Source organism: Lissotriton helveticus, chromosome 4_1, assembly GCF_964261635.1.
Source record: "Lissotriton helveticus chromosome 4_1, aLisHel1.1, whole genome shotgun sequence".
NCBI classification, from domain to species: Eukaryota; Metazoa; Chordata; class Amphibia; order Caudata; family Salamandridae; genus Lissotriton; species Lissotriton helveticus.
Window position 1 is genome coordinate 678,243,414 of NC_136063.1, and position 26,792 is coordinate 678,270,205.

Below are 26,792 nucleotides of genomic sequence, written 5' to 3' on the forward strand. Positions count from 1 at the left end.
CAGACTGTCATGTATGCTTCGTGCTCTCTTGTGGGAGAATGGAGGCTGATCCCATTTTCTGCCTCCTATATTCAGAGCTCTCCAATTACATTGAAATCTTTTTTAATTTGGTTAGATGCTATGTTATATGGAGTGATACAAACCAGGGGGGGGGGTCTGTCTTGTTGCATGTTGCGCACTCCAAAGTGCCTCTCTCTTTTGGTTTCTAGCTCTTTTTTTGATTTCTCTATCAGTTATTCAGGGTATTTCCTGGTTTTCAGATGGTTTGTCAATATGTCTGCTTGTTTCTTGAAGTCTTTTGTTTGGCTACAGTTGCGTCATAGCCGGAGAAACTGGCCGTATGGGAGATTGTCTCGCAGAGGGCGCAGATCAAATTGAATGAATCTCAAAATATTGTTTTTTTGCTGTGGGTTTATGGTATGTGTCTCTATGTACATCAGTAGTGCCGGGATGCACACCGGTGCATTCCATGTTTACTCTGCTCAATTTACTATACTCAATTGTTTCAAACCACTATTGGCATGCTTGCTTGCTCCGCGCTCCGCCCAATTGTGCTGCAATATAGAATGAACATGAAGGGACCGCATCTGGTCCCCATCAAGCTGCACAACCAAGTCTGTCAAGAATGAATCCAATAAATCAAATTTTTGTTTAACTCTTCAATTAATCCACTTTTTATTCCATAACCTTTCTCATGATTGTGCAGCTTGATGGGGTCCAGATGCCGTCGCTTCGTGTTCACGTGTCTGTATGTAACCTACCCTCTTCATGAAAGATCGTGACATCAAGAAATGTGAGACTATTTTCATCTATAGTATGAGTGAATTTGAGGTTTCTGTCTTCTTCATGTAACCAATCAATGAAGATTAAGCCTGTGTTCCTGTCTCCCTGCCATAGAATGAAGATGTTGTCTATATATCTCTTCCACATGGAGATGTGTTTGTGATAAGAATTTGTCTCATGAAGGATACATTGTGGTTCTAGGTTGAAGACATAAAGTCCTGCTATGCTTGGAGTGAAGGTGCTCCCCATCGATGTTCTGTTTGTTTGCAGTTACAGTGTTCCCTCGAATTTAAAAAAGTTGCTAGTCAGATCTAGATCTGCACATTCTAAAATGAATTCTCTTGGTGTGTTAAATTGCCAGTCTTCTTTGTGTAAGGTTTGTCTTAGTACCTTCAAAGTCTCATCCTGTGGGAGAATTGTATAAAGGCTTTCCACATCCAAGCTCAATAGCAGCTGTGTTTGAGCATTATACTTGTTATCTCGAATCTGTGTCAACAAATCGCTCGTATCTTTTATGTATGTTTTTGTTTTTTGTAGAATAGGTTTAAAATAAAAATGTCAAAACTGGGACAAGGACTCTAACAATGATCTTGATTGTTACCCAGGCCACACTGCTACTTGGTAGGTATTATACACTAACCTGGCCCATTTTACCCAGTCACACTCTGGGACATGCGTCGTTCAGCTAGATCTATAACTTTAGATATAGCTCCCACGGTGTGAGCAAGAAAAGTTTCTATAGTGGATTGCTTAGGGGTAATAGTTTGTTTCGCTGATGACTTTATAGCTCCGACCTTATGTTTGCCCATACTGCTACTAAATACTGGCTAACAGAAGCACCACAGAAAGCAAGAGACCATACACAGGAAGAACAACTCTCTTTGCACTGGTCCCCTTAAAGTCTTGTGGCTGGCATCTTCAACTGACTGTGACGTCCCAACGATATTTATGAGGGCCACTTGATTAAACCAAAAAAAAGAGTAGGACCAACCCAGTCTCTGTCGGCTGCTGATGACCTCAGACGGCCCACCCTTGGCCCAGGCTTTGCCTGGGAGTGTCTGGGTGTGAGTGCTGCACGCCCCACTCAGTGCGAATGCTATGGCGCCTTTACGGCATGTCGGGAGGTCAACCCCGCCCCCTCATGATGGGTTCGGTGTACTGGGAGACCGTGTCCCACACCAGTGAGACAGCAGTGGACAGCTGCAGGAAGAACAGCAGGTCTGTGTGCCCTCCGGTGGCCCAAAGAAGTGTCTCACACTGAGGGAATGCTCCAGTGCCTTTACAGCATGTCGGAAGGACAGCCCCACCCCCTTGTGACATGTTCGGTTTGCTTGGGGATTGTATCCCACCTTAGCAAGACAGCAGCAGAGAGCTGTGGGAAGAACAGCAGGTCAATGGGGCCTCCGTTGGCCCAAAGAAGTATAACTGATTCATGTTTCCTGTCTCCGGAACTTACAGTGAAGTCATATTTTAAATGACATTCTGAAAATACTTTTAGAAAGTTGGCTTTTTCTTTCTTTAGAAATATGGTGCCTGTAGTCTGTCTCTGATCACATGACTGGGTGTAGATGCTAGTTGGGTTTTGTGTATTCCTCCTAGATAGCCACGCACAATGGGAGCTTAGGTGTGTCTCAATGGGCAATCTCTAGCAGACTGTGAGACTGCGAGCTGGGCACAGCTTCTCTTATACCTGAATAGGCTGTGTCCTGTACACACACAAAGGGCTGCATATCCCCCTGCAGTGATTTTGAAGCCAGGGCAAGAAGGGAGGACATCTGTGCACTTCAAAGGCAGGTCTTTGAAGTCTCCACCACTTCAAAGGCGCCAATGCATATAACTGGACTTCAGACACCACCACTTCAGTACACTTGTGGACTTGTGAATGCTCTGCCAGGGAGAAGGAGTGCAGTGCTGCTAATGGACGTCACTCTGCTGAACTAAATTATGCTGGACTTCCACTTCGCTGTGCTGATCTGCTGCCTGCTGCCCTTTTGCCTTCGGTGAGAAGGAGTGGACCTGCATCACTTTACCCCAAAACCCAGTGTGACTCAAAGGGCCAGCTGGCTGGCCTCTTGAACAGAAGCCTCAGGGACATAATAGGCTTCCAATTCCTTCACCTGGACTTCACCATCTGTGAGTCTGCCCTGCCAGGTGGTGCCATTCCAGTCCTGTAACCTTGGATGTGTGGCCTAAGGGGTTTGCCAGTGGAACTGACTAATCTTCTCTGCTGAAGAGCTATTTTTCACTATAAATTTTAAAAATCAATATCTCTGGGTCCACTAATTAGATTTTTGCCATTTTGGTCTTGTTTTATTCATCAAAATCAGAGCACTTTACGAACCTGGGATGGAATCATTTTGTGTGGTGTGTTCACTGTTTTATTGTTTGAAGCGTTGCACAAATACTTTACACACAGCCTCTATGTTAAGCCTGACTGTTCTGTACCAACCTACCCGATGGTTAGCACAGGTTAATTTTGGCCTTGCCTGCCTCTTAGCCTGACTTGAAATGTGGTTGCTGCTTGACCAGGGCTCCTACCCCAGACAGCCAGTTACCCAACTTCTAACATTCATGTGTTATTACCAATTATCAAGTCAAGTCAAGTAGTTCATTTGCATAGTTAATTAAAACTTTTGCAATACAAAAAATATATTCTATTAAAAACTATCACATACATATATAAAACTCTTGTATCTAAAAACCGTGCTAAAAAAGCTTGCTAGTTTTGTGCAGTTATAATAGCATGAATAACTTGTCACTTTTATCAACTTGAATTATATGTTCGTAGTGTCCTCAGACCCCTTGCACATTTGCATATATTTTTTCTGACTAGGTTCCTGTTGGACCTGGCCATTTTGGCAGGTTCACCCCGAAACTTTTTGCTTTTTCCTAGCCTATTTCTGTAACCTGGTGTTGGTGATTTTAGGCCTCTGCGCACTTTTTCACTGTGGTCCAGTGTAAAGTGCGTGCGCTCCCTGTGTGTGTGGTGAGAGTGACCTGCCCTCCCATAGGAATGCATGGGGAATATGTGTGACCATGGTAGTTCCTGATATGTGGGGAGTGCAGGGTCGAGTTTGGTATGTGTGAACTCGTGAGATTTAATGCTGCGCAATGATGTATGCGGCATGATTGTGTCTAGTGTGGAAGTGCCACTTCTAGAAGTTGGCATGTTAGTGTAATTTGTGTCTGGCGTGGGATTGGCTGGAGCTGGCTGGTGAGCCTGGCTCCAGGAGTCAGGATGGGTCTGCCCCGGTGGTGAATGGAGAGATTAGCATGCTAATGTGAGGGAGGGGTACACCTGGGACCTGAATATGGCTGGTCCTTCCCTCCACAATGCTGGCTCCACCCACTGTGGTGCGTCTGATGTCCCTAGCCTGGCAAGTGAAAGGGAGTTCCCCATAACCAGTTGTAGCTGGTTCTCCCTTGCCTGCGCCTTTTACAACAAAGGATTTTGCTGTATAAAAAGGGGGCTGTTACCCCATGAAGTGGTTCTTGTTTCTGATTGGAATCAACCAGGGGCGTGCTGCTGCTGGGGCCCAGGGGAAGGCTTGCCTCCCTGGGCCTTGCCCAGCCCCTGGATGCCTGGAGGATCTTTTTGCATGGGTGCCCCTTTGCTCCACCTTGCCTGCAGGACCTTTTCTTTGGACCCTGTGTTGTTGCTGTTGTGTTGCGTGCGCAAATGCTTTACACATTGCCTCCGGGATAAGCCTGTCTGCTCGTGCCAAGCTACCAAGGGGGTGAGCAGGGGTTATCTTGGCGTGTGACTCCCTTGCCCTGACTAGAATGTTGGTTTCTGCCTGGCTTTGGCGTAAGCCTTAGCCAACCAGAAATCCCAGTTCTAACATTGTTGGTCAGCGGTGAGGATTAGAACTTGTGTTTGCGCAGTACCACAGCGACAACTGGCTACATTACAAAACTCTGCATTTTAGATAGTCACATGTTTGGGATTATTGTTTATGATTTTGTTTTTCCTCAAGAGTGTCATTTTCAAATGGTGTTCCTGCGCTTTTAGGTATAGTGGCAGAAGAGAGTAAATGACAGGGCGGGACCCCAGTAGAGGGGGAGGTTCCCATAGATAAGGAATCCCTTGCTGGGTCCAGTGCCCAATCCCTGTTCCTGTACCTGTGTGGGTAGATAGGAGAGAGGGGGTGTGGAGGAGAAATGGCTAGCTCAGTAGGGTGGTTTTCCCCTGAGTGTAGTGTGTGTGTGTCTGGATTCCCCAGTATGGTAGGATCCAGTGGTAGCAGCTAAAATGTGTCCAGTGCGTGAAGTCCCATTCCCAGTTTCCAGAGTATGGTGCCTGGTGCTCAGTAAGAGGGGTACAGGTTGAGAGTCAGGGGCAGTGAGGAACTGTCTCACCAGTCTGGAGGGGGAGTGTGTGGATGAGTGGTGTGTTGAACTAGAGGAGTTGGTGTGAGTTTTTTTGTGATAAAAGGAGCTTGCCCGTGAGGTGTACCTCTGGTGGTGTGCAGGAGGTCCTGCAGAAGCACTGGACAAGAAGGTGGACATCTGGCGGTGTGCTAGAGGTCTTGCAGAGGCATTGGGGAGTGATTCCAAAAGGAGTGGCTTGTGTATCTGATGATCCTGTGTAGGGGAATAGGTTCATGTGTAGCCCAGCTAGGTCCCAGTAGAATGGGAGGGGTGTAGGGGCTCACGTCCTGCCTCAGTGGAGGCGGGGTGAGTGTGAGACGGTATGCCCCACGGTGGCCCGAAACCCTGTCTCAGGACCTGGACGGTTCCCTAAGGGAGCGCCGGGTCAGGGGCCTAAGCTGTACTTACAGGTCATTTGAGGTGGATCTTCCTATGTCTAGAGGATGGGGAGTGTCTGTAACCAGAACTCCAGTGGTCCTGGTGTTGGGCAGTACTGCTCCTAAGTGGAGGGTGCAGAAGTCCTGGTTGAGGAGTGAGAGGGGGGAAAGAGTCCCCAGTGGAAGAACCGGTGGGTCAGGAGCCAGCCAGAAGGGCTGGGCCCACAGTGAGTGACCATGGTGATGCCACTTCTGTCCTGGGGGATCTCTGCGCCCTGTCAGGTGGATAGGAGGTCGCGAGGTTAGAGCCAGGCAGATTGTCACAATACACAGTAGTTATGTGTTACCCTCAGGGGGGGGGGGCATGTGTGCTCCCCGTGAAGTCCTGGTTCGCTGGGCATTTGACCGTCTAGAGTGCTTGACCATTTGTGGGGCCTCTGGAGGTTGTTCCCCGAGGAGGGGGGAGGCCAGGTTCAGGTAGCCTGACCTGGAGGGAAGAGCGTCTGTGACAGGGTCCTGAACAGTTGGAAGGAAAGTGTGTTGCTGATACGCCGCAGGCGTGTGCTCTGTCTAGCCTGGGACATTCTGAGAATTCCACTGTGATAGGGGTACTGGAGGTGAGTGTGTTGCTGATACGCCGCTGGCATGTGCTCTGTCTAGCCTGGGACATACTGAGAATCACCCTGTGATAGGGAGTACTGGAGGAGAGTGTGTCGCTGATACGCCGCTGGTGTGTGCCCTGTCTAGTCTGAGATATACTGGGACTCACCCTGTGATCATGGAACTGGAAGGGGGTGCAGAGGGAGGGAATGCTCGCCTCTGACCCCGGTGTAGCCGGAAGGTAGATCCCAGGTGGTAGACCAGTTGATGGAGTGAGGTCTTGATCTGGTGGGAGAGTTGTGTTCTGGTGGGTGCTTCCCTGGGAGGGTGCGGACCCTAGGTTGAAGGATCATTGTTAGTTGTAGCTAAACTGAGAGGGGGAGTGGAGAATGGCTATTGTGTGCCAGGGGTTACTGCCCCCCACTCTGTGGATTGGTCAGGACCTGTGACATCTGGATGGCCTAGGGCCTGATTCTGGCCGTGGACGACTGGAGAGTGCCAGTGGGGTATCCTAGTTGGGCCAGAGAGCTCTTGTTGAGAGAAAACCATGTGGGTTCAGAGTGGCGTAGAACCGGAGGGTGTCCCTGCCGTGCGGGCCCGTGTCCGTGTTTGTCGCCCAAAGCAGGGAAGCCCATCAAGGGAGTGATTGGTCTACCGTGCGTTTTGGCTGGAAGGGGGCTGTGTTGGACCTGGCCCTTTTGGCAGGTTCACCCCGAAACGTTTTGCTTTTTCCTAGCCTATTTCTGTAACCTGGTGTTGGTGATTTTAGGCCTCTGCGCACTTTTTCACTGTGGTCCAGTGTAAAGTGCGTGCGCTCTCTGTGTGTGTGGTGAGAGTGACCTTCCTTTCATAGGAATGCATGGGGAATATGTGTGACCATGGTAGTTCCTAATGTGTGGGGAGTGCAGGGTCGAGTTTGGTATGTGCGAACTCGTGAGATTGAATGCTGCGCAATGATGTATGCGGCATGATTGTGTCTAGTGTGGAAGTGCCACTTCTAGAAGTTGACATGTTAGTGTAATTTTTGTCTGGCGTGTGATTGGCAGGAGCTGGCTGGTGAGCCTGGCTCCATGAGTCAGGATGGGTCTGCCTCAGTGATAAATGGAGAGATTAGCATGCTGATGTGAGGGAGCGGTACACCTGGGACCTGAATAGGGCTGGTCCTTCCCTCCACAATGCTGGCTCCACCCCCTGTGGTGCGTCTGATGTCCCTAGCCTGGCAAGTGAAAGGGAGTTCCCCATAACCAGTTGTAGCTGGTTCTCCCTTGCCTGCAACTTTTACAACAAAGGATTTTGCTGTATAAAAAGGGGGCTGTGACCCCATGAAGTGGTTCTTGTTTCTGACTGGAATCAACCAGGGGCGTGCTGCTGCTGGGGCCCTGTGTTGTTGCTGCTGTGTGCGTGCGCAAATGCTTTACACATTGCCTCCGGGATAAGCCTGTCTGCTCGTGCCAAGCTACCAAGGGGGTGAGATGGGGTTATCTTGGCGTGTGACTCCCTTGCCCTGACTAGAATGGTGGTTTCTGCCTGGCTTTGGCGTAAGCCTTAGCCAACCAGAAATCCCAGTTCTAACAGTTCCCAATTAGATTTCTCTATATTTGTGGCTTCTAAATGTAAACCCGTGTGCAAGAAAGATAACCTTTTGCAAAATGCCCTCTGAATCATGATAGTATGGGTAATCCCAAATTCAGAGCTGCTCAAGTAACAACTGTTCCTAAACTCTGTATTTTGTGTATATTTCAGAAATACTTAGGTTTCCTTCATACCCATTTTTCATTCTTTATATTTTACCATATGAATTGCTGAATAGTCTACACAATGAAAAATCATTGAGGGGTGCAGTTCAGTTATAGGTTTCGAGTATAGCGTGTTCCTGGAAAGCCTACAAACCCTATATATTGCAGCAACCAGAAGGGTCTGTCAGGTGTAATAGTGTATTGCTCTTGTAAATCAGCTATCGTGACAAGTTACAAATTGCTGTTTTTTCTACTCATTTCCAATGTGTTCATTTCAACAATTAGTGTCTATGGATAAACCTTTAAGGTCTACACAAATGATTGCTTGCTGAAATGAGAATGTTCTCTTTTCTGAAAAGTGTAGCTTTTCAAGATTATCCATAGGCTTTGTACCTTTTTCCTCCACAAACTGGAAGCAGGTTGATAGCACAAAAATTAGGAAAAATGGGCTACCTCTTATGAACGGTGGTAAAAAAAAATCTTTTTGATTCAGATTTGCTTGCTTGTTTCTGAAACCTGGGAAAATTGAGACTTTAGCGCAGCAAATCTTTTGTTGATTCCATTTTTAAGAAACAAAACAGATACCTTGTTGGGTAGCACTTTTTCTCATTTTTCTCCCACAAAACAAAAGTTGCTATATTTTGGTGATTTTCAGAGTCCCCTCAAGGGTAATCCATATACCCTGGGAACCGTTAGAATCCCTCTGATTTTGGAAAAAAGGATGACATTTTGGGTAAATACCTTATATGAATAAAAGATATGGAGGCCTAAGTGCAAAGTACCCCAAATACAACAGTTATTATATAGCTCGAATGGCAAAACAACATTTTGTTCTTGTGAGATTTTGGCTTGTTGGTTGGCTGTGGTGTGAGCCCTGGTCAAGCACCAACCACAATGCTTTTCAGGGTGAGGCGCAAGACAACTCTAAATTAACATGTGCTCAGCTCAACCCTCTGGTATCTTCACACAGAGCAGTCAAGCTTCAGGCTTAACTCAAAGGCAACGTGTAAATTCTTTGTACAACACTTCAAACAGTAATAAAGTGAAAAACACCACACTAAAGGGTCCCACAACACTTTAGAAAAAGGTAACTTTCTTTAACAAATAAAATAAAACCAAAATGACAAAATTCCGATTAGTAGAACAGGAGATAAGTAATTTTAAAGGTTTTAGTGAAATAGCGCCAAAAAAAAGCACAAAGTGCCAACTGAGGCCCCGTAAGACAGGGACAAAGTCACAAGTTTAGGCCAATGGTGATAGAGCACGGGCTGTCTACAAGGATCCAGTTAGACCTGCTAAACAAACTGCCTTAAATTCTGGCTTGAAGAGCGCGGTGAGGATCCACATCAAAGATGCGTCGCGCACGCAAAGCAATGTGTTGGCTTTAAGGTGCAGGGAAGCTGCATTGGCGGGCCTGCATCATCATCATCAAGGATCCCATTGACGAGCTTGTGATGTGAAGTTTGACATCAAGGATGCGGTGTGCAGTCAGGGCAGTGGGCAAACCAGATAAGTTGCAAAGTTGCAATGCGGAGTTCATCGTCATCCTTGAGGCTGCCGTTGACAAAGGATGCAATGGCCTGCACCAAGGTTGCATTAAGCAGCAGTGGTTCCAATTGACTACAATCCAATGCAAGCCTTTGCAACGGGTCCAAGCCACCCAGCAGCGATGAGTTGGTTCTGCTCAGGTTTGTGCCATGCAACATAGGAAATACACCACTTCTGCTTGATCCGCAGAGGCTGACAGAGCACCTTAAGCCCACCTTCAAGGTTCCAAGACTGGGGTTGCACCACTTGGCAGGGTAGAATCAAAATTGACAGAGTCGAGGTACAGATACAAGTTTTTGGGAAGACTGTTGTGTCCCTGAGGCTTCAGATCAGAGGTCCAGTTACCTAGCCCATGGAGTCACTCTGGGTTCTGGATTCAAAAGATGCAGGTTCAATTCATCTCACTGAGGCAAAAGGTCAGCAGGTCACACACCAGGGCAGCAGTCCTTCAGAGTAGCAGTCCAGTAAAGTGCCATCCCTTTCAGCAGCAGAGCTGTCCTTCTTTTTGGCAGAGTATCTACAGGTCCAGATGTTTACTGAAGAGTTGGTGTCTGAGAGCCAGTATTTATACCCAGCTGTGACTTTGAAGTGGGGAGAATTTTCCAAACGCATGCTTTGAAATGAATAAGTGTGCGGTCTTCCTGGCCCCAGACTTACAACAGGGAGTATGCAGCCCCTTTGTGTGGCAACTGGACACAGCCTACATAAGAGTAATTGGGGATGGGCCTAGCTACTCCCTCCCATCCTGCCAGTGATGGCCCATCCAGGTACACCTAAGCTCCTCCTTCTGTGTGTGTGTCAAGGAGAAATACACAATGCCCAACAGTCAACTATACCCAATCATGTGACAAGGCACCAAATGGCTATGGCAAGAAAAGTACAGCTTTCCATAAGTGGCATTTTCAGAACTGTAATTTAAAATCAGAAAGAAAATACCAACTTTCTAAAACTTCCACTTTCATAATTGTAATTTAAAATTGAATTTCACCATAAGTTTAGATTTTAAATTTCACTTCCAGAAACACCAAACATGAGCTGGGCACCTGCTACCATTTGGAAGTTACACTTGTAAAATGTAATATGGAAACTCCAATGTTACTCTACGGGAGACATAGGACATGCAGTAGTGAATAAAAATTAGGTGTTTTCACTACCAGGATATGTAAAACTTAAAAGTACATGTCCTACTTTTTTTTAATACACTGCACCCTGCGCCCTGGGTTTTCCAGGGCATTACCTAGGTGTGACATATGTATTAAAAGGAAAGGTTTGTGCCTAGCAAAAGGGTTAACTTTGCCAGGTTGAAAAGGCAATGTAAAACGTCACAGACACACAGGCTGCGATGGCAGGTTTGAGACATGTATAAAGTTCTACTCAAGTGTCTGGCACAATCAGTGCTGCACATCTACTAGCAGCACTTAATTTACAGGCCCTGGGTACATGTTGTACCACTTTACTGGGGACTTACATGTAAATTAAAAATGCTGATTGTGTATAAGCCAATCCAACATATTTAAAGTAGAGAGCACAAGCCCTTTAGCATTGGTTAGCAGTGGTAAAGTGTGCAGAGTCCTAAGGCCAGCAAAAATAAAGTCAGCAAAACACAATGTCTGAAGGTAAAATGTTTGAGGGGGTAAAACCACGCCAAGGATATCAGGTCTAAAGGGGAGTAAGGATAATGCTTTCACTCTCATCTATCACATCCAACCGTAGACCTGGGTAGACGATTTCACAAAACTATATTCCGGGATAGAGGTTTAGGGCAGTTCAAATACCGATGGAGCCAAATGCACCCCATCTATCACTACCTCTGTGGCGAATTCTAATAACCCATCTCTGGTCTTCAGCCTGGAAGACACCCTGTCAGCAATCAGCAGACTCAAGGAGGGAAAAGTCCAAGGCCCCAATTTGATCCCCGGCGATTTGTACAACTCAGAACCAATGATATGGGCCCCGTACATAAATCTTTTGTCTAACAGTATACTGGCTGGTGGGGACATTACAGAAACTTGGAGGGGAGCCAAGATAATTACCATCTACAAATTGGGCAACACTGCTATCCCCTCCAATTACAGACCAACAGCCTGATAGACAATTCACAAAAGATTTTTTCCAGGCAGGTCCTAGATAAATTACAAGGTTGAATGGATGACAACACAATATTGTCAACATACCAGGCGGGGTTTCGTTCCAAAATAAGTATCTGTGATCAAGCGTTCAGATTCACCTTACTAACCTGGAAATATGTGCTACTTAGGAAGCAGAAGCTTTATGTAGCATTCGTGGATCTGTGATCCGCATTTGATCTGGTACCGTGTAACTTGTTATGGAAGATTATGCTCGATCTAGGTGCCCCTCGGATCTGGTTGCAATGATAGCACGACTCCACAAGGATAATTATGCCCAGGTTAGATGGGGGAAAAATGGTGAACTAACTGAAAAGATACCAATACAGCATGAGGTTCGACAAGTGTGCGTTATAGCCCCCAAGCTGTTTTCCCTGTTCATCAATGATGTGGTGAGTCGCTTAATGGTTGGCGAGAATGATGCACCCTGCTTTAACGGGGAAAAAGTCCCTATCCTGCTCTTTGCAGATGACTCCTTATTAATATCTAAGACTCCAATGGGTTTGCATATATTATTGGATAGATTTTTAGAATTTTGTAGAGATCGGAGATTGGAACTCAACACCTCCACAGTGTATATAGTGTTTGGGAAAGTTCAGGATGTCCTTTGGGAGATCAAGATTACACACGAGCCCCTTGAGCGGGTAAAAAATGTTAAATTACGTAGGCATAGGTTTGAGTGAGTCACTCAATTGGGATTACCCGCTAAATAAGAGTTACCTAATCCTATGCCAAAGGTCTAAATCTTTATGTTATGTTATGTTATGTTAAAATTATTTGTACCGCGCTCGGTCACCAGACTGTTTCATGGGGCTTATAACAAATGCGGAAGGCAGGAACGGGGGTTACTCGAACGCTGACTGAAAGAGAAAGGTTTTCATCATCCTACGAAAGCAATCGTAGGTGGGGCAGTGTCGGAAAGCAGTCGGGAGGGAATTCCAGATTTTGGGGGCCAGAAAAGAAAAACAGAGACCACCAAGCTTTTTGCGTTTGATTTTAGGAATGACTAGAAGGTTGTGTGAGGTGGAGCGGAAATCTCTCAGGGGCACATATCGCTTCAGGCTGGAAGAGATGAAGGCGGGAGCTTGATCAGACAGAGCTTTAAAAATCGTACAACCAAGTTTAAAGGTGCAACGCTTAGCCACCGAGAGCCAGTGCAGGCTCCGCAACAGCGGCGAGACGTGCTGATGTTTAGGCTGAAGGTAAACTAGGCGTGCTGCCTGGTTTTGCACCAGCTGCAACCTGTGGAAATGGTAAGCAGGGATTCCCACATACAGAGTGTTGGCATAGTCAATTCTGGACGTAACGAGGGCCATGATGACAAGTATAAGTGCATCTCTGGTGAGGAACCTGCTGATCTTACGTATCCTACGCAGGTGGAAAAAGCAGGATGACGTGACAGCGTTTATCTGAGGCCTCATGGATAAATCACCAGAAATGACTACGCCAAGGCTCTTATCTGAGTTGACGGGACAGGGTGGGGACCCTAGTGAGGGAGGCCAAAAACTGGCATTCCATGGGTTGGCTGACCCGCCTACCAACACAAGCTCGGTCTTAGTGGTATTTAATTTAAGCTGACTGTGATACATCCATTCCGATATATCAAGCATGGTAGTTTGGAAGCTAGTGCAAGAGGATAGGGAGGTGTCAATAGGAAAAATTAGCTGCAGATCATCCGCATAATTGAAGATTGTCGCCGAGGATTTGCGGAGAGAGGCTATTAGGGGCTGCATGTAGAGATTAAATAACAAAGGAGATAGGGCGGAGCCCTGTGGGACTCCGCAGGATAGGGGGGAGTAAGAAGCGGAGAAGGTAGACAGGTGCACTGCCTGGGATCGCTTATCCAAAAAAGATCTGACCCAATCGAGAGCTATGCCATGGATGCCGGCATTATTGACACGGTCGGTCAATATTGCATGATCGATCGTGTGGGCGCCATTTCTCAAGGCATCCATCACAGCCACGATGACCGCCTCGGTAGAATGGAGCGGCCGGAAACCAGATTGCTGGGCATCCAAAAAACATGAGCTCTCAATAAAAGCACTCAGGCAGCGAGAGACATACGTCTCCAGAATTTTACCGAAATAGGGAAGAAGGGAGATGGGCCTGTAGTTGCTCAAGACCGTAGGGTCAGCGTTGGTCTTTTTTAGTATCGGTATCACTACTGCCTGTTTAAAGGAGTCCGGAACCACCCCAGTAGCCAACGAATTTTTAAGTAGTGCCAGTGGAGGGTCAGGGCAGGCCAGAAAGATTTCCTTAAGGATTTGGGGAGGGCAACAATCATTGGGGGAACCGGAGCTCACTTTGTGTAGTAGCGAATAAAACTCCGTGAGGGAAATAGGAGGAAAAACGTCCAGACAACAGGGATTTTTGGGAGGTAAAGGAAGAGGAGAAGAGGATGAAGGCGAGGGGATATTGTTCTTGATGGTAATAATTTTGTCAAAGAAATAGGAATTGAGGGAATCGCACAGAGCCTGTGTCGGTTGGGGTTGGGGAGTAACACGGTCTGGCAAAGAGAGCTCATTTACTATGGCAAAGATATCCTTTGCCTTAGAGGCAGACTCCATAATTTTGGGGGGAAAGTAGGTTGTCTTAGCCAGCAAGATAGATTTTTTATAGGCTTTCAGGCAATCCACAAACTCAATTTTGAGTTGTTGATCATAATTACGCCTCCAGCGGCGCTCAGCCTGGCGTAAAGCTAGTTTATCCAGCTTTAGTTGATCCGTAAACCACCGCTGGGCGTCATGGGGGGCGCATGGATTTTATAGTTTTCAGCGGGGCAACAATATTGCAGGCAGACAGCAGCCATTGTTCAAGGAGAGAAGCCTGGCAGGTCACCAAGGTAGAGGTCGGAGGGACTGTGGAAGCTAGTATGGATTGAAGTTCCACCAGATTGACTCTCTTCCAGTTCCGGGCTGAGAAATTAGTGTAGGGATGGGGCGACTGGGAATAGTCAGGTTAAGGGAAAAAGAAATAAAACAATGATCTGACCAAGAGCAAGGGGACACTATAGGGGACGAAATTTCAAGATTAGCCGTCCACACTTGGTCTAAGATGTGACCCCTGCAGTGTGTGGGTGTTTTGACATATTGACAACAATTCAAACCTGATAAAAAATCAGAGAATTCCTCCGAGAGGTGACTCTCCCGGGAGTCGGGGGGCCAGTAATTGAAATCTCCAATAATGATAACCTTAGCATGGTTAATAATAAGTTGGGAGATAAGCTCGCCGAACTGTTGAGGGAAAAAGGGCATGTGGTCAGGGGGTCTGTACACAAGGACACAAATGAAAGTGGACCTATAAGAGGAGAATTTGAGAATGAGACTTTCCGTTTTGGGGATCACGGCACTAGCTAAGGTTGTAAAAATATGCTGGGAGCGAATGATGGCTGCCACCCCACCCCCGGCCTTCCCAGCTGGCCGATTAGATTGCAGAATGTAATAGCCGGCGGGGATCGCAGCAAGGATATCAGGGACTGAGTCCTCAGTCAGCCAGGTTTCAGATAAGAGGAGGATATCCACAGCTCTATCATCTAGCAGCTGGAAAATTTCGAGCTGATGTTTCACCATTGACGGAGTATTAAGATAAATCACGGTCAATGGAGTAGCCCCTGATGTTACCATTTTGCGGCGAGATGGTATCGACTCAGTGCACAGAGAGGGAATCTCTGATACAGAAATATCAGAGGGAACAAATATGCCACAATCCTGAGCTGCCCTTGTAGCTGAACAATCTTACACTCAACCCCTATCCCCAGCACTGGAAATCTATTGTGCAAAAGCCCTAAGTGGAGCCCTTATGGAGCCGAGATCAGGGGCTACACCAATGCCAATAAGATGACGACATGTGAAAACATCTTTGATAGATCCCTCATCTCGATACCGATTATAACTCCTCTCATTCCCCTCTTCTGTGATCTTGGGCTGAAGAGAATTGGGGATCTGGCTGCTCTGAAACCATTAACCTGCTGGCTGCGCCTATGGATAACTCCCCAATGTATGGATTATCGAAATTCTCTTCTGGAGGTTATGATGATCAATGGTGCAAAAAAGTTTACCATGGTTTAAACACATTGAAGACTGGTGCAAGATATTGAATATGAATGACCTGTGGAAACATCCGGATAGGGCTACAAGAGATAATTTACTGAGATTAAAAGCCAGGTATTGGGAGGTGGTGGCCGTTAACTATGCTAATAATTTGACCAATGGTCAGTTAACATCTATTTTTAGCTGTAAAGTCACGTCCACAATTTGAACCCTTTCTGGATCTGATCTCTCCCCCTTGCAAGAAGTCTATATGTGAGATTCAGATATGGCAATCTGCTTCTAAATGTTCCTAGTAAGGAGGCGTCTGGCTTAGTATTGGAATTATGTCCTTCCTGCACTACTGTCAGAGAAACTGAAAAACATATCTTGTTTTTATTGCCCTAGATACCAGCAGATACGCAGGGGCTGGATAAAATCAATCTGCCTTAATCTAGGAGTTAGGCAGTATCAGATTTTGTACAGAATTTTAAAATCAGACGTATCTGAACCGATAGTTTTGTCTGTCATTTGCTTTTTATTTGCCTTCTGGATAATCCGCCAGAAATTATCATTACAGACTGCACCGTATTATTAATTGTTCTGCAAAATGTGTACCTATGCATTGTGCATTTTAGGAACGTTCCCCTCATTTCTTCACGAAGCATGTCCCTTAGCCGTTTCTTAATGTATTCTGATGTTTGTTCGGCTTGCCATCTTTTTAGTGTTCTTTTTAATATGCCCATTGATAATTTGGCAATGTTTTATCCTTTGTGTACTTTGATGGTTTTGTGCAAACAAACCGAATAAAGTTGATCATGATGATGTTGATGTCAGGGCTAACACTCATGTTCTCATGGACCATTTTAACGTACTGTAAATAGATGCCTTGTTTTTCATTGTGTTCTGTCACACAGGGTGAGAGCAAAACTTTAGTAAATATACCCCACAGTTGTAAAAATGCTTTAGGGAAGAACTTGTCACTTTTAGATATCTCTCTGACTACAATAAAATGTTGATATTATCATGTTTTCATAGGCTTATTATGTCTTCCCCTCCTGTTCAGGGGCTTCACTTCATCCATCCCAGAATGGAGGACTGGTAAACTGGTAAAAAAAATAAACAAAATTGGGCTGGCTACAGAGCCCAGTTTGCAAATGAACTGACTAATACCTTAGACCTGAAAGTAAAATTATAATAATGAACTTTGAGCTGGAACTGAAAAAAACATAAATATACGGGGTATAGGAATGATGCTTTTTACATATTTACTTGTTTCGTGTTTTTATAAAGTGCTGTCGTTCCCTATACAAAGAGGTCAGAGTGCTTTACAAGAGATGGTGATAAAAAAGGATTAAAAGAATAAGAAATAAACGAATATGAAAGAAAACAAAGGTTACACACATCAATCAACAGTCAGCAACATAATGAGACATATAATTGTGAGGTGTGAAATATAAATCGTCGTGGAAGGCGTTGTTAGTTAATAGTATTTTTGCAAGAATGTCTTTGGCTGGGTTTGAATACTACACATGAGTTGCATAGGCAAAGTCTTGTTGGGTGATAATTTCATAATATGGGGCACTGTTGACCTGATTATATTATTGCTTAAAGTCTAACTCTGGCTTTATTAGACAACCTTCGGCATTTTCATTATAAGAATATGTATAGAGATTAAATTCTCTAAAATGAGGTCCTGTTAAAAAAAAGCCTAACACAAAGCTCTCAGAGTCAAGAGTGGCCTTACATTAAGTGAATTGTTTGGTGACAGGAATGGCTGCGTGACTGATGTCATGTGTGAGGTCATGAGATCACCATTCATTAGGGCTTGCATTGCTCACCACAACTTGGGACGCGCCATGGCTTTTATTAGAGGCTAATCACAATCATAAATTCCCTTTACATTTTTGACAAAATATTTATGTTTTTAATACCATAGATTAGCTTGTGATCGGAGTAGCTTAAAAATAAAGTCCCTTTTGCAATGTTTGTGTATCGAATAGATCAAAGAAAACATTTTGAAGCCAGGGGCAACATGATCATTAGAGACGTCTGCGTTAGTCCTTTGTTTATTGTTATGCAATCCTTGCTTTAAGCGTACCTTATCCACCAACCCTACCGCATCCTCATAGACAAAGGATAATTAGCATGATTTTGAGATGACCTCTTCCATTTGTTTACCAGTGGAATATTTCTTTCTATACAATATATTACGGTCACATTTTAAATAAATTGGGGCTACTCTTTTATTTTGATGGTAGCCACTCAGTATCCGCGAATCGTCGTAGTTTCAAATCTGTAAATCAGGCATCCTCTTTCATGAACTCGACCTGGGGCGTTACCTGTCTGCTGTCAGTTTCCAGTGAGCAGCCTATCTACCCTTCACGTGTCGGATACTGTCTGCTTGTCACTGCACTCCTGTCAAGGCCTCATTTGTAAGATCTGCGCGGGTCACTACTTCCGGTCTGATGACAGCTCCATCACAAGACAGACATGTCCATACCTGCCAACTAGAACAACAATCTCATGTGTGAGAAAGGGGTGGGGCCTTGAAGGGGTGGGCCTCGTGCCGATAAGTGCCTACGAGGCACTTTTGAATCCCAACACCCTTAACAAAAAAACAAAAAAAAAGCATGCTGAGGCCGGTGCGTGTCCTCGGGTGTTTTCACTCCCCTGAATGGACTTCGGAAATCCAAAGCTTCGGAAAACGAGCTGAAACCCCACTGTTTACAGTAAACTCGTTTTCCTTGTCACCGTGTGATATCGGCTGCTCGTCGGGATACCGTGTGATAGGAGCTGATATGTGTGTCACAGGGTGGCACCACCGTGTGAGTTGGCAGGTATGCGTGTAGTAGCGCTTGAGCAGGTTAAACAGCACTTTTTTTGTTGAAAATGACCGTTGTGTCCTCGCAACTGACGGAAGATGCAGGCGGACACGCTTTTTAACTGTCCGGTAGGTGGAAAAGAGACGAATTCTCACTGCTAGCTGGTCTGTGGCCTGCCTCCTGTCACCTCGGTGGCTCGCCCACTCCACGCGGGTATTGATGACTAGTATTCTGATCGCTTTAATAACTGACATGAAGTCATGAGTGGCATTGCAGGGGAGGCTGATGCCTGGCAAAGGACTACCTCCTCGGAGCCGGTTACTGTGCTACCACCGCGCACCTGATCTGCAGGGAAATCACATCTCACCAATAGACGCGAGCCGCTCTAATTGACGGCTCTCAATTGCCATCCACCGGGAATAGGGGAGGGGGCGCCGGTGAGAGCAAGGGTGAGTCGAAGAGTGAATTACCAAAGATGTCTTCACCGCTTGCCACCCACCTAAAGTCGATAGTCTTACACTCTAGCCAGAGGGGAACATATATATACGACAAGTGCGTGGACTGCGAAGCGCAGCGCACCAATTGGCAGAGCAGCACGTCCTGTGTGCCGACTGGAAGGACCGGTGCATCCGCTGCCTCTGACGACCGGCCTAGAAAGTTTCGCGGATTATCAGAAGAAGTAACAAAAGTTCCTCATCGGATCATCCATTCATTAAGGTGCGTTCCACAAGCTTCGGCGGTCAGAGAGCCAACGGCAGAGGGAAGCCTGAAAAGAGAGCAGGCTGTTAGGGATGGTGTTGGGAGTGCCGGGAGGGGGAAGAATGAAGAGGTGAGCGATGAGTGAAAGTAAAGATGAGGAATATGGACGAAGGAAGGAAGAAAGAAAGGATTGAGTAGGGGAAGGAAGAGGTGGAAGAGTGGGGGGGGGGAGAGAAACGAAGGAGGAAGCACAGACGATTAATGAGGGAAAATATAGATGGAAGGAAGGGCAGAAGGAAGTTAGGAAAAGATGCCGAATAATGATTAAGGTGAAAAGAAAAATTTGCGGATTGTAAGGAGTATGAGTGGATGGGGAGGATGAGAAGGTGGGTGGAGGCGCTTATTAAAGAAAGGAGATGATGCACCGGAGAAAAAGGGTAGACATGAAGAAATGAAGAAAGAATGGAGGAAAGGAAAGGACTGAACATGGCTGGGAGGAGGGAGAGAAAGGGCAAAGTGGGGAGGGAGGGAGGGAGGGAGGGAGGGAAGGAAGGAAGGAAGGAAGGAAGGAAGGAAGGAAGGAAGGAAGGAAGGAAGGAAGGAAGGAAGGAAGGAAGGAAGGAAGGAAGGAAGGAAGGATTGGTTAAGGGAGGGAGTTCTGGGGAGTTAAGAACTGAGGGGTGAAAACATGAGAGAAAAGAGAAAGGAAGGAAGAAAGAAAGGGCGTGGAAAGGGAGAAGAGGAGAACGGAAGGGGAGGAAGAGAACAATAATGGAACGAAGAAAGAACTAAAGAAGAAAGGAATGTTTGGGCTCAGCTTCAATACTCTAAACAATCTGTAGAAATGCTTACACAGTGAAACCTGACTCAGGGGTACTTAAAATAGATACCAGAAAGGTATCCGCAAAAGCCATAGGAGTTTACATGTATTCACAGTACTGTAAGTGAAACATTTGCATTCTGTGTTTTTTTTAATTGTGAAATCAAGCCCCATTACTGTAGATATGTTATCAGCATCTCTGCCTGAGGCGAGAAAGCCCGTGATTTGTGGCTCAGGCAGCTCCAGGTGTTAACTCCACAGGCAGCTCCAGGTGTTAACTCGCAGCGGAGTTTAGGGTGTCAGGGCGGGATGAGCGGCTTTGAATTGCAGCTTTCTGGGTGTGCAGAGGGAACAGCCGTCAACTTTACTTCTTGGCAAAGAGAAAAGAGGGATGCTGTGAACACACCCAGACAAAGCCCGGCTTGTTATCACTGCCGCCCGTAATACCTTTTCTAATCCGAGCGCTCTCTGCCCGGGGGCTCTGGTTTCTCTGGGGTGGGAGGCAGCGGCAGTCCTGTGGGTGGAGAGTGCGCCCAGTCAATCAGGCGCGGCCAGTCCCTGGCAGGCCACTACAGCCTTTAATAAAATAGAGGCTCCCATTTGATGGACTCGGAGGAGAGGCGAGAGGGAGTTTTGATTTAGGAGACTTACACTTAGTGTGAAAACTCATTTCTACCCGCATCAACAGAGGCGCCGACATTCTGCTCCCGGCAGCACCCTTGACTCACTGTTTATTCTCAGATCCAGTTCTGTTTCAGGATAGGGGTCGGCTGGCCCCCAAGAATGAGGAGAGGGCTGGGGGCTGGCATGGCCATCAGCTAGCTCGCCAATAACTGCCGCTCTCTCGCCTCTTTCCCAGGAAAACAGGGAGAGGAATGCTGGGGGCAAGGAAATGGCCCTCTCTGCTGGCCATCCTCCTGCTCCTGCTGCCCACCCCGGCGCAGGGCACCCCGAGCAGGGAAGAGGAGCTGCAGGACAAGAAGAGGGATCTGCTGGAGCTCATCAAGCGCGTGAAGGGGGAGCGCGGCAGCGGCAGAGCGGCTTCGAGGCGCTACAGCGGACGGGAGACACCTGAGCAGCAGCACCGGGTCCGGCCCACGGAGCTGGCTGAGCCCATCCTGAGGCAGAACAACCGGAGAGCCGTCGGTAAGTGCTGTTACAAGTTACTTTTCATGAACTGCTGTGGGGGTATTTGGGGTTTCCATTATCTCATAGAAATGTGTCCCCACTGTGGGCGCTCATCTTAAATGCCGAACGATAGATTATCTTCGAGAAGAGGCGCAAAACCGATAATCCAGACTGAGCTGACATGTCGTCAGTCCTGAAAGGATGACTCAAGCGGCTTGATCCCGGTGCCGCTGGCTGCTAAGAGGGTTAGACCAGTGAGCCCCCTCGGAGTGCGTGCGCCAGGCGCGCACGGCCGCAGATATCACAATGCGTCCGAGAGTGCGCAGCGCAGAAAGTTTGTGTGCCGGCTACGTGAGCTCCACGGCTGTAGTCTGTCGTGAGCGATGGTTGGAGAGATGGCAGCATAGTCTGCGCACCGGACAGACAGCACAGGGGGGAGAGGGGGAGGACACTTCCTAAAAGTGAAGGAGAGGTAGTAGCAGGGCTTTAATTGGGGCAGATCCTGCAGGGCTTTAAATGGGGCGGGTCCTGCCGGTGCCGGACGGGTCCCTAGCGGGCCCTCCATTTTTGCTCTCAGGGTGAAAAAATAATCTGAACTTTGCAGCAGGACCAACCCTTCACAGCCTGTGATGAAACTTTAAAGAGACTCCTTGTAGTTCTTTCAGAGTCATCATGTCAGAACTTAAGCATTTTCAATGGTATATACAACGAAGCCCTAGCTGGTACTTAATTATTATAATCAACTGAAAACGATTGACAAAGCCAATAGTTCTAGCTTGTTGCAGGTGCACTCTTACTTGTTGTCTTATACAGCTGGATGAAATGACAGAAGCAGCAAAATAACAGTCGGGTGGCAGGCACGCTATGCTAAACACAGACGTTTAGTGAATGTGTTTTGAAGCCACTCCCTTCATTACATTGGCCACGCCCCTCTGATTTTTCATCCCTGCTGAAAGCCCTGGGTAGTGGCGCAGTATCTGTGGTTAGCTGATCACACCTACAGCAGATTCCGTGTTAAATGAGGCGGCGTGTCACATGGCCGGTGACATTTACCAGAGGGATTTATTTCTATGGAAGAAAGCAGTGATTTAATTGCCCGGCACGGTCAGACAGTTAGCACCTGGCTGCACTTGGTCGTTTGGACAGTGAGCGCCCTGCTTCACGAGCAGAAGTTTAGATACCCGCTGCTGAAAGGATGTGACTCCCTCACGAGGTCTGAAGCACGTGGTTGTCTAATCTCGTAGATGGGGAGCAGGGGGGGGAGGGGGGTAGGCCCCAGCGCAGGGAACACCCGGGAATCTCCGTCGAGTCCCTGGCACATACAGCGCCGCTTCTTTACAGCCAGTTCTTCTTCCCCAGAAGAGATAAGACGCCTCTGAGGGCTGAAGCTTCCCGCGCGTGGCACGCGCCTGGAGTGACGCAGAGCCGGAGTGGGTGCGCGTGGGGCTGCGGAGGCGAATGCTGCCTCACGAGGGACGAGCAGAGATCCAGTCAGAGGCGCTTCAGGAACCGGGCTCCACCGGATGACAGGCAGGGTGGAACCGCTGCCTGTCCAGAACTTTACAGTGGGCGCGCAGCGGTGCTGCTGAGGCGAAGGCTACCTCACGAGGGGGCAGCGGCGACCCAGTCAGAGGCGCGAGCTTCACCGGATAACAGGGAGGGTGGGACTCCTCGCTCTGAGGCGCGACAGCTCACCCAGACCTTTACAGTGGGGGCGCTGGCGGCCGAACTTCACGCCAGGAGCCCAGACGAGCTTCCAAACTCCTCCTCGAAGTATAGGGGAGATGCAAATCCTCAGAGCAGAAACTGAGTTGTTGCAGCGCCGACAGTGAGCTGCCACATCCCACAGCAGAGGCTTGAGAAGCGCCAGTCATCGGTATACCAGCCTGGGGCTGGTGTGGGGGTGGTGTCAAACACCACATGAGCGGTGGCAGGCGCTTTTCCATACCACAGTGGTCAAAGCCCGTAGTCGCCACCAGTCACAGCAAAGGAATCTCAGGGATGCCCAAAAGCAATACTAAAAGCATTCATATGCTACTGCCAAACACAACAGTTAGAATTAGTAGGGCAGCCATCTCAGTGTCAGCCCAGGAGGGCTACCAAACACCAGGGCCGGCTATAGCGGTGGTGGCGCCAGGTGGCACGTTTGTTGGTGCCCACATCCATGGTGGAGGTGGGGACCACCTCCCCCACGGATTCCCCCACCAGCATCTTTCAACAGTGCCCCTCAAGACTCAATAACCATTCTCTTTCAAATGCATTTAATTAGTTGCAGAGTGCCACTCATACAAGTGTAGGGCGTCAGAGCACTTTGCATGACACACACATTACACAGAGACAATCAATCATCCCTATGCAAATCAGCGTATTACAAATGTTACATAAGCCAGAGGACTACACGGTGTGCGAGTAACATCATCCAAACTGCAAGGAAGTATGGTGTAAGAGTGCTTAGTCTGGAGAAGCACAAACTCAGAATTGGAAATGGAATGGAATAGTTGGGGGTTCTCCTTAATAATAGCAATCGATTTTTATCCAAATAAACACTTTTTGCAACATTAATCTATGCCTTAGTGTATACTTTGCAGTGTGCATGCAGATCTTTGATGACAGTTAATAATTAACTGTTCTATTTTGGGATGTTCACTTATAAACTGCAAGTAATAAAGGGATGTCTCTTAGAAAAGCAGTAACCCACTGATATTTTATATTATAAGCACTTAGTGATCTGCATAATACACGTTCATTGCAGCAGGCATATTTACCCTCTGCGCTATTTTATGATCAGTGAAAACCTCTCTCTCCAGGAAGAACTAATCGCGGGGGGGGGGAGGGGGGGGTAATCTTGACAATTTTATTGTTGCCTGGAAATTTCTGGAGGCAAGGAACACACAAGCATGTGCTTTTAAACCCAAAATAAACTTGCCAACTCGGCGCTCCTTGAAGTCAGCAGTGGCACTGGTCGCACCACCCCCGAGCCGGCTCTGCCAACCACCACAGTAGCAGTTCAATGGTGCATACAAACACCAGAGTGTTGCTACTTACACAGCAGCCAAAGGTACTGGTTTTAGCAGAAGGAAGGTGTGCGGCAGAGCATCAGAGAGATTTCCAGATGTCCAGTCTGACACAACAGTAGAAACCCACCCACACTTCCAACTACCCTGGGCAGCACAAGCAAGCTCTCAAACAGGGCAAGTGTAGGAGCACTGCCAATCACCTCAGAAAAGGCCAAGGAATGATGATAAGCAAGACACTAGAAAAGCTCAAGAATGCTGGTGAAAACCACAGTAACAGCAGAAGGTACTGCCAGACACCACACTAGATGTCCAGGTAAACTTCCAGTCACCACCACAGTAGAAGCCTAAAGTTCTTACCACATCCACGGTGAGGTGCTGGCACCCACAGACTCTGCAAACTAACCAGCAGCAACCCCGGAGTGCTATCAGAGGATGTAACTGTACACAAAGTGCTTGTTACATTTTTTCAAGGTTAGAATCTTAACAGTTAGTTTAACTGAGGGGATGCCTTACTACATACTTTGGAACCAGGGAGCCAGGTTCGAGTCCCGGCCTTTGTTCAACATCCTGCTATTATGGGCAAATCACTTAATTTCATCCTGTTTACAAAATAAAATGTGACCTGATGCAGCGTATTTGGAGCTTAAAGCGCTGCAAAAGCCCTTGGTCCAAGATCCCACTATGTAAAAACCACAGAAAAAAGCCCTCAGGCCTGAAGTACTGTGCATATCGAGATGTGCACTGCTCTCAGACCAGTGGCAACAGAACTTACTACCTACAGGCGCCAGCATTGCCCCAGGATTCTAATGTGCTGAGGGAGCACCTTTATAGGCACCCTCCGATGGAATGAAGGAAGTATTTGAAACATATTCGCTGCAATAAATGAATGATGTGCTTGCACTCGTATACAAATTTAGAGATATCAGTTCCAAAATATAAAGAGGGCCGATAGTGACACAACCGAGACAAATAAAAAATAAGAATGCTCCATTTTGAGGGAGCCAGCACTGAGGTGATTTCGGTTCTTTCCACCCCCTTCTGTTGTGTTGACTCTCAGCATCTCTCTGGTCCATGATGAGAATATGGGCCCTGGGTCTTGTTTCTCTCACTGACAACTGCATAGGTTGGAAGCTAGTGCAGCTAGTTATACTCCCCACCCCATTCTGCCCTTCGCACTCCAAAGGTGTATCTGATGCCAAACCTGTAAAAAGACCTAGCGCCGAGAGAAATGTGAAGGAGTGCTTTATTTTTTTTTTTTTTTTTGCTTAGGGATTCGAATCTTGTACCAGGAGTACAGGACCGGCTAATGTTTGCTCAGATTTATCTGCCACAACAGACTTTCAGAGTCTGATGCCAAATTAAAAGTGTTCTACATTTCCATAATTTTCATGACATTAATATCGTATTAAGCGAAATATATTTCGCCAATGTCTCGAGTAACATTGACATTCCTAAGTACATTTTGCGAAATGGCAAAAATGTTAGCAATTACATGAGATTAAGATGATTAAAATGGCGTAACAGAGACTTTCAAAGCTGCCATAGAATATATCTTGGAAGCTCTTCCTTCTCTGGAGTTGATGGTAGGAGTAGCTAGGTAAGCCTTTGGTCAGACCTGACTGGAACTTTTATTGGCAAATAAATTGTGGAGTCAGGGGTACAGAAAGGCAGATGGTACGTAAACTTGAGCACGTGGTATGATAAACATCTCCATGAGTTAGACACGACTGTTTATGTAATAGGGTGCAAGTCCTCAATGTAGCACAGTAAGGTGCAGTGTTGCTTTGTCAATGCACTGCATTTGGAAGCACCACAGTGCAGTATTTCTATTGCATGCCACTACTTACACACACAATACTGCAGTATCTCTAACTCAGTGTATTAGATGGGGGACACTGGAGGCAGTACACCTATGAGAATCACGAGGATGGGGCTTCTCTTTGTACTTAATTGTACCTTTTAGATTTGGAAAACATCAGTGTGGTATTCCCATAGCAACAGCACGGATTTGGAGCAATGTGTATGTCCTAATGGCATGGATTTGTATGTTTCTACTAAATATTCATCTGTTAATAGCCACGCCCCGACTTGGCACAACAAATAAGGTATTTCTTGGCGATTCTCTGAGACTGGCAACATTTGGTGCAGTTTTCTCTGGTTATACACGGATTTCACTAAAGTGCAGTACGTTTTTTGAAGCATCAGAGGTCTGGAACATTCTAGGGCAGTATTCATGTAATGGCTTTGATTGCAACAGATGGGAGCAGAATTCTTTGGTATTGCAGTGGACGCAGCCACAATATTATAATGTTCCTGTAATATCCTAATGAATTTAGCACACTACAAAGTAAGAATTTCTCTTGTGAATTCATGGATTTCCCACACTTATTTGCAAAACTGATATTGTAAAGCCAGCAATCGGACACAGTTTTGTCTTCTGATGAGAAAGATATGGTTGTGATTCAGAACAGCCTGGGATTTTTGTTAGTACTTTCTTGGGTTTTACAAACGTTAGTGTACTCGAGACATCCTACAGTATTATATCATAGACTTTTGGCACAGGACTGCTGCATTGATGTGTAAACCCGTTCACTCAGTGCACCAGAATGACTAAAGTCCAATTGTAATATACCAATTATCAAACAATGTACAAAGAGCAGTAAGAAAAGCAGATATTGGAGATATATATATATATATATATATATCTTTCATTTTCTTTCTAAAAATCTTGCTTCCT

At 46.6% G+C, this 26,792-nt stretch overlaps 1 protein-coding gene across 1 annotated transcript in view; it reads left to right on the forward strand.

Moving 5' to 3' along the window:
- The first annotated feature begins 18,991 nt into the window (after window positions 1-18,991).
- Window positions 18,992-26,792, forward strand: part of ALKAL1 (ALK and LTK ligand 1) — a 617,709-nt gene continuing 609,908 nt past the window's right edge. Inside the window, exons 1-2 of the mRNA XM_078685663.1 lie at window positions 18,992-19,108; window positions 20,770-21,056. Of these exons, the coding sequence (XP_078541789.1) occupies window positions 20,786-21,056 (271 nt within the window). The 5' untranslated portion in view covers window positions 18,992-19,108; window positions 20,770-20,785. The remainder of the gene's footprint in view (window positions 19,109-20,769; window positions 21,057-26,792) is intronic.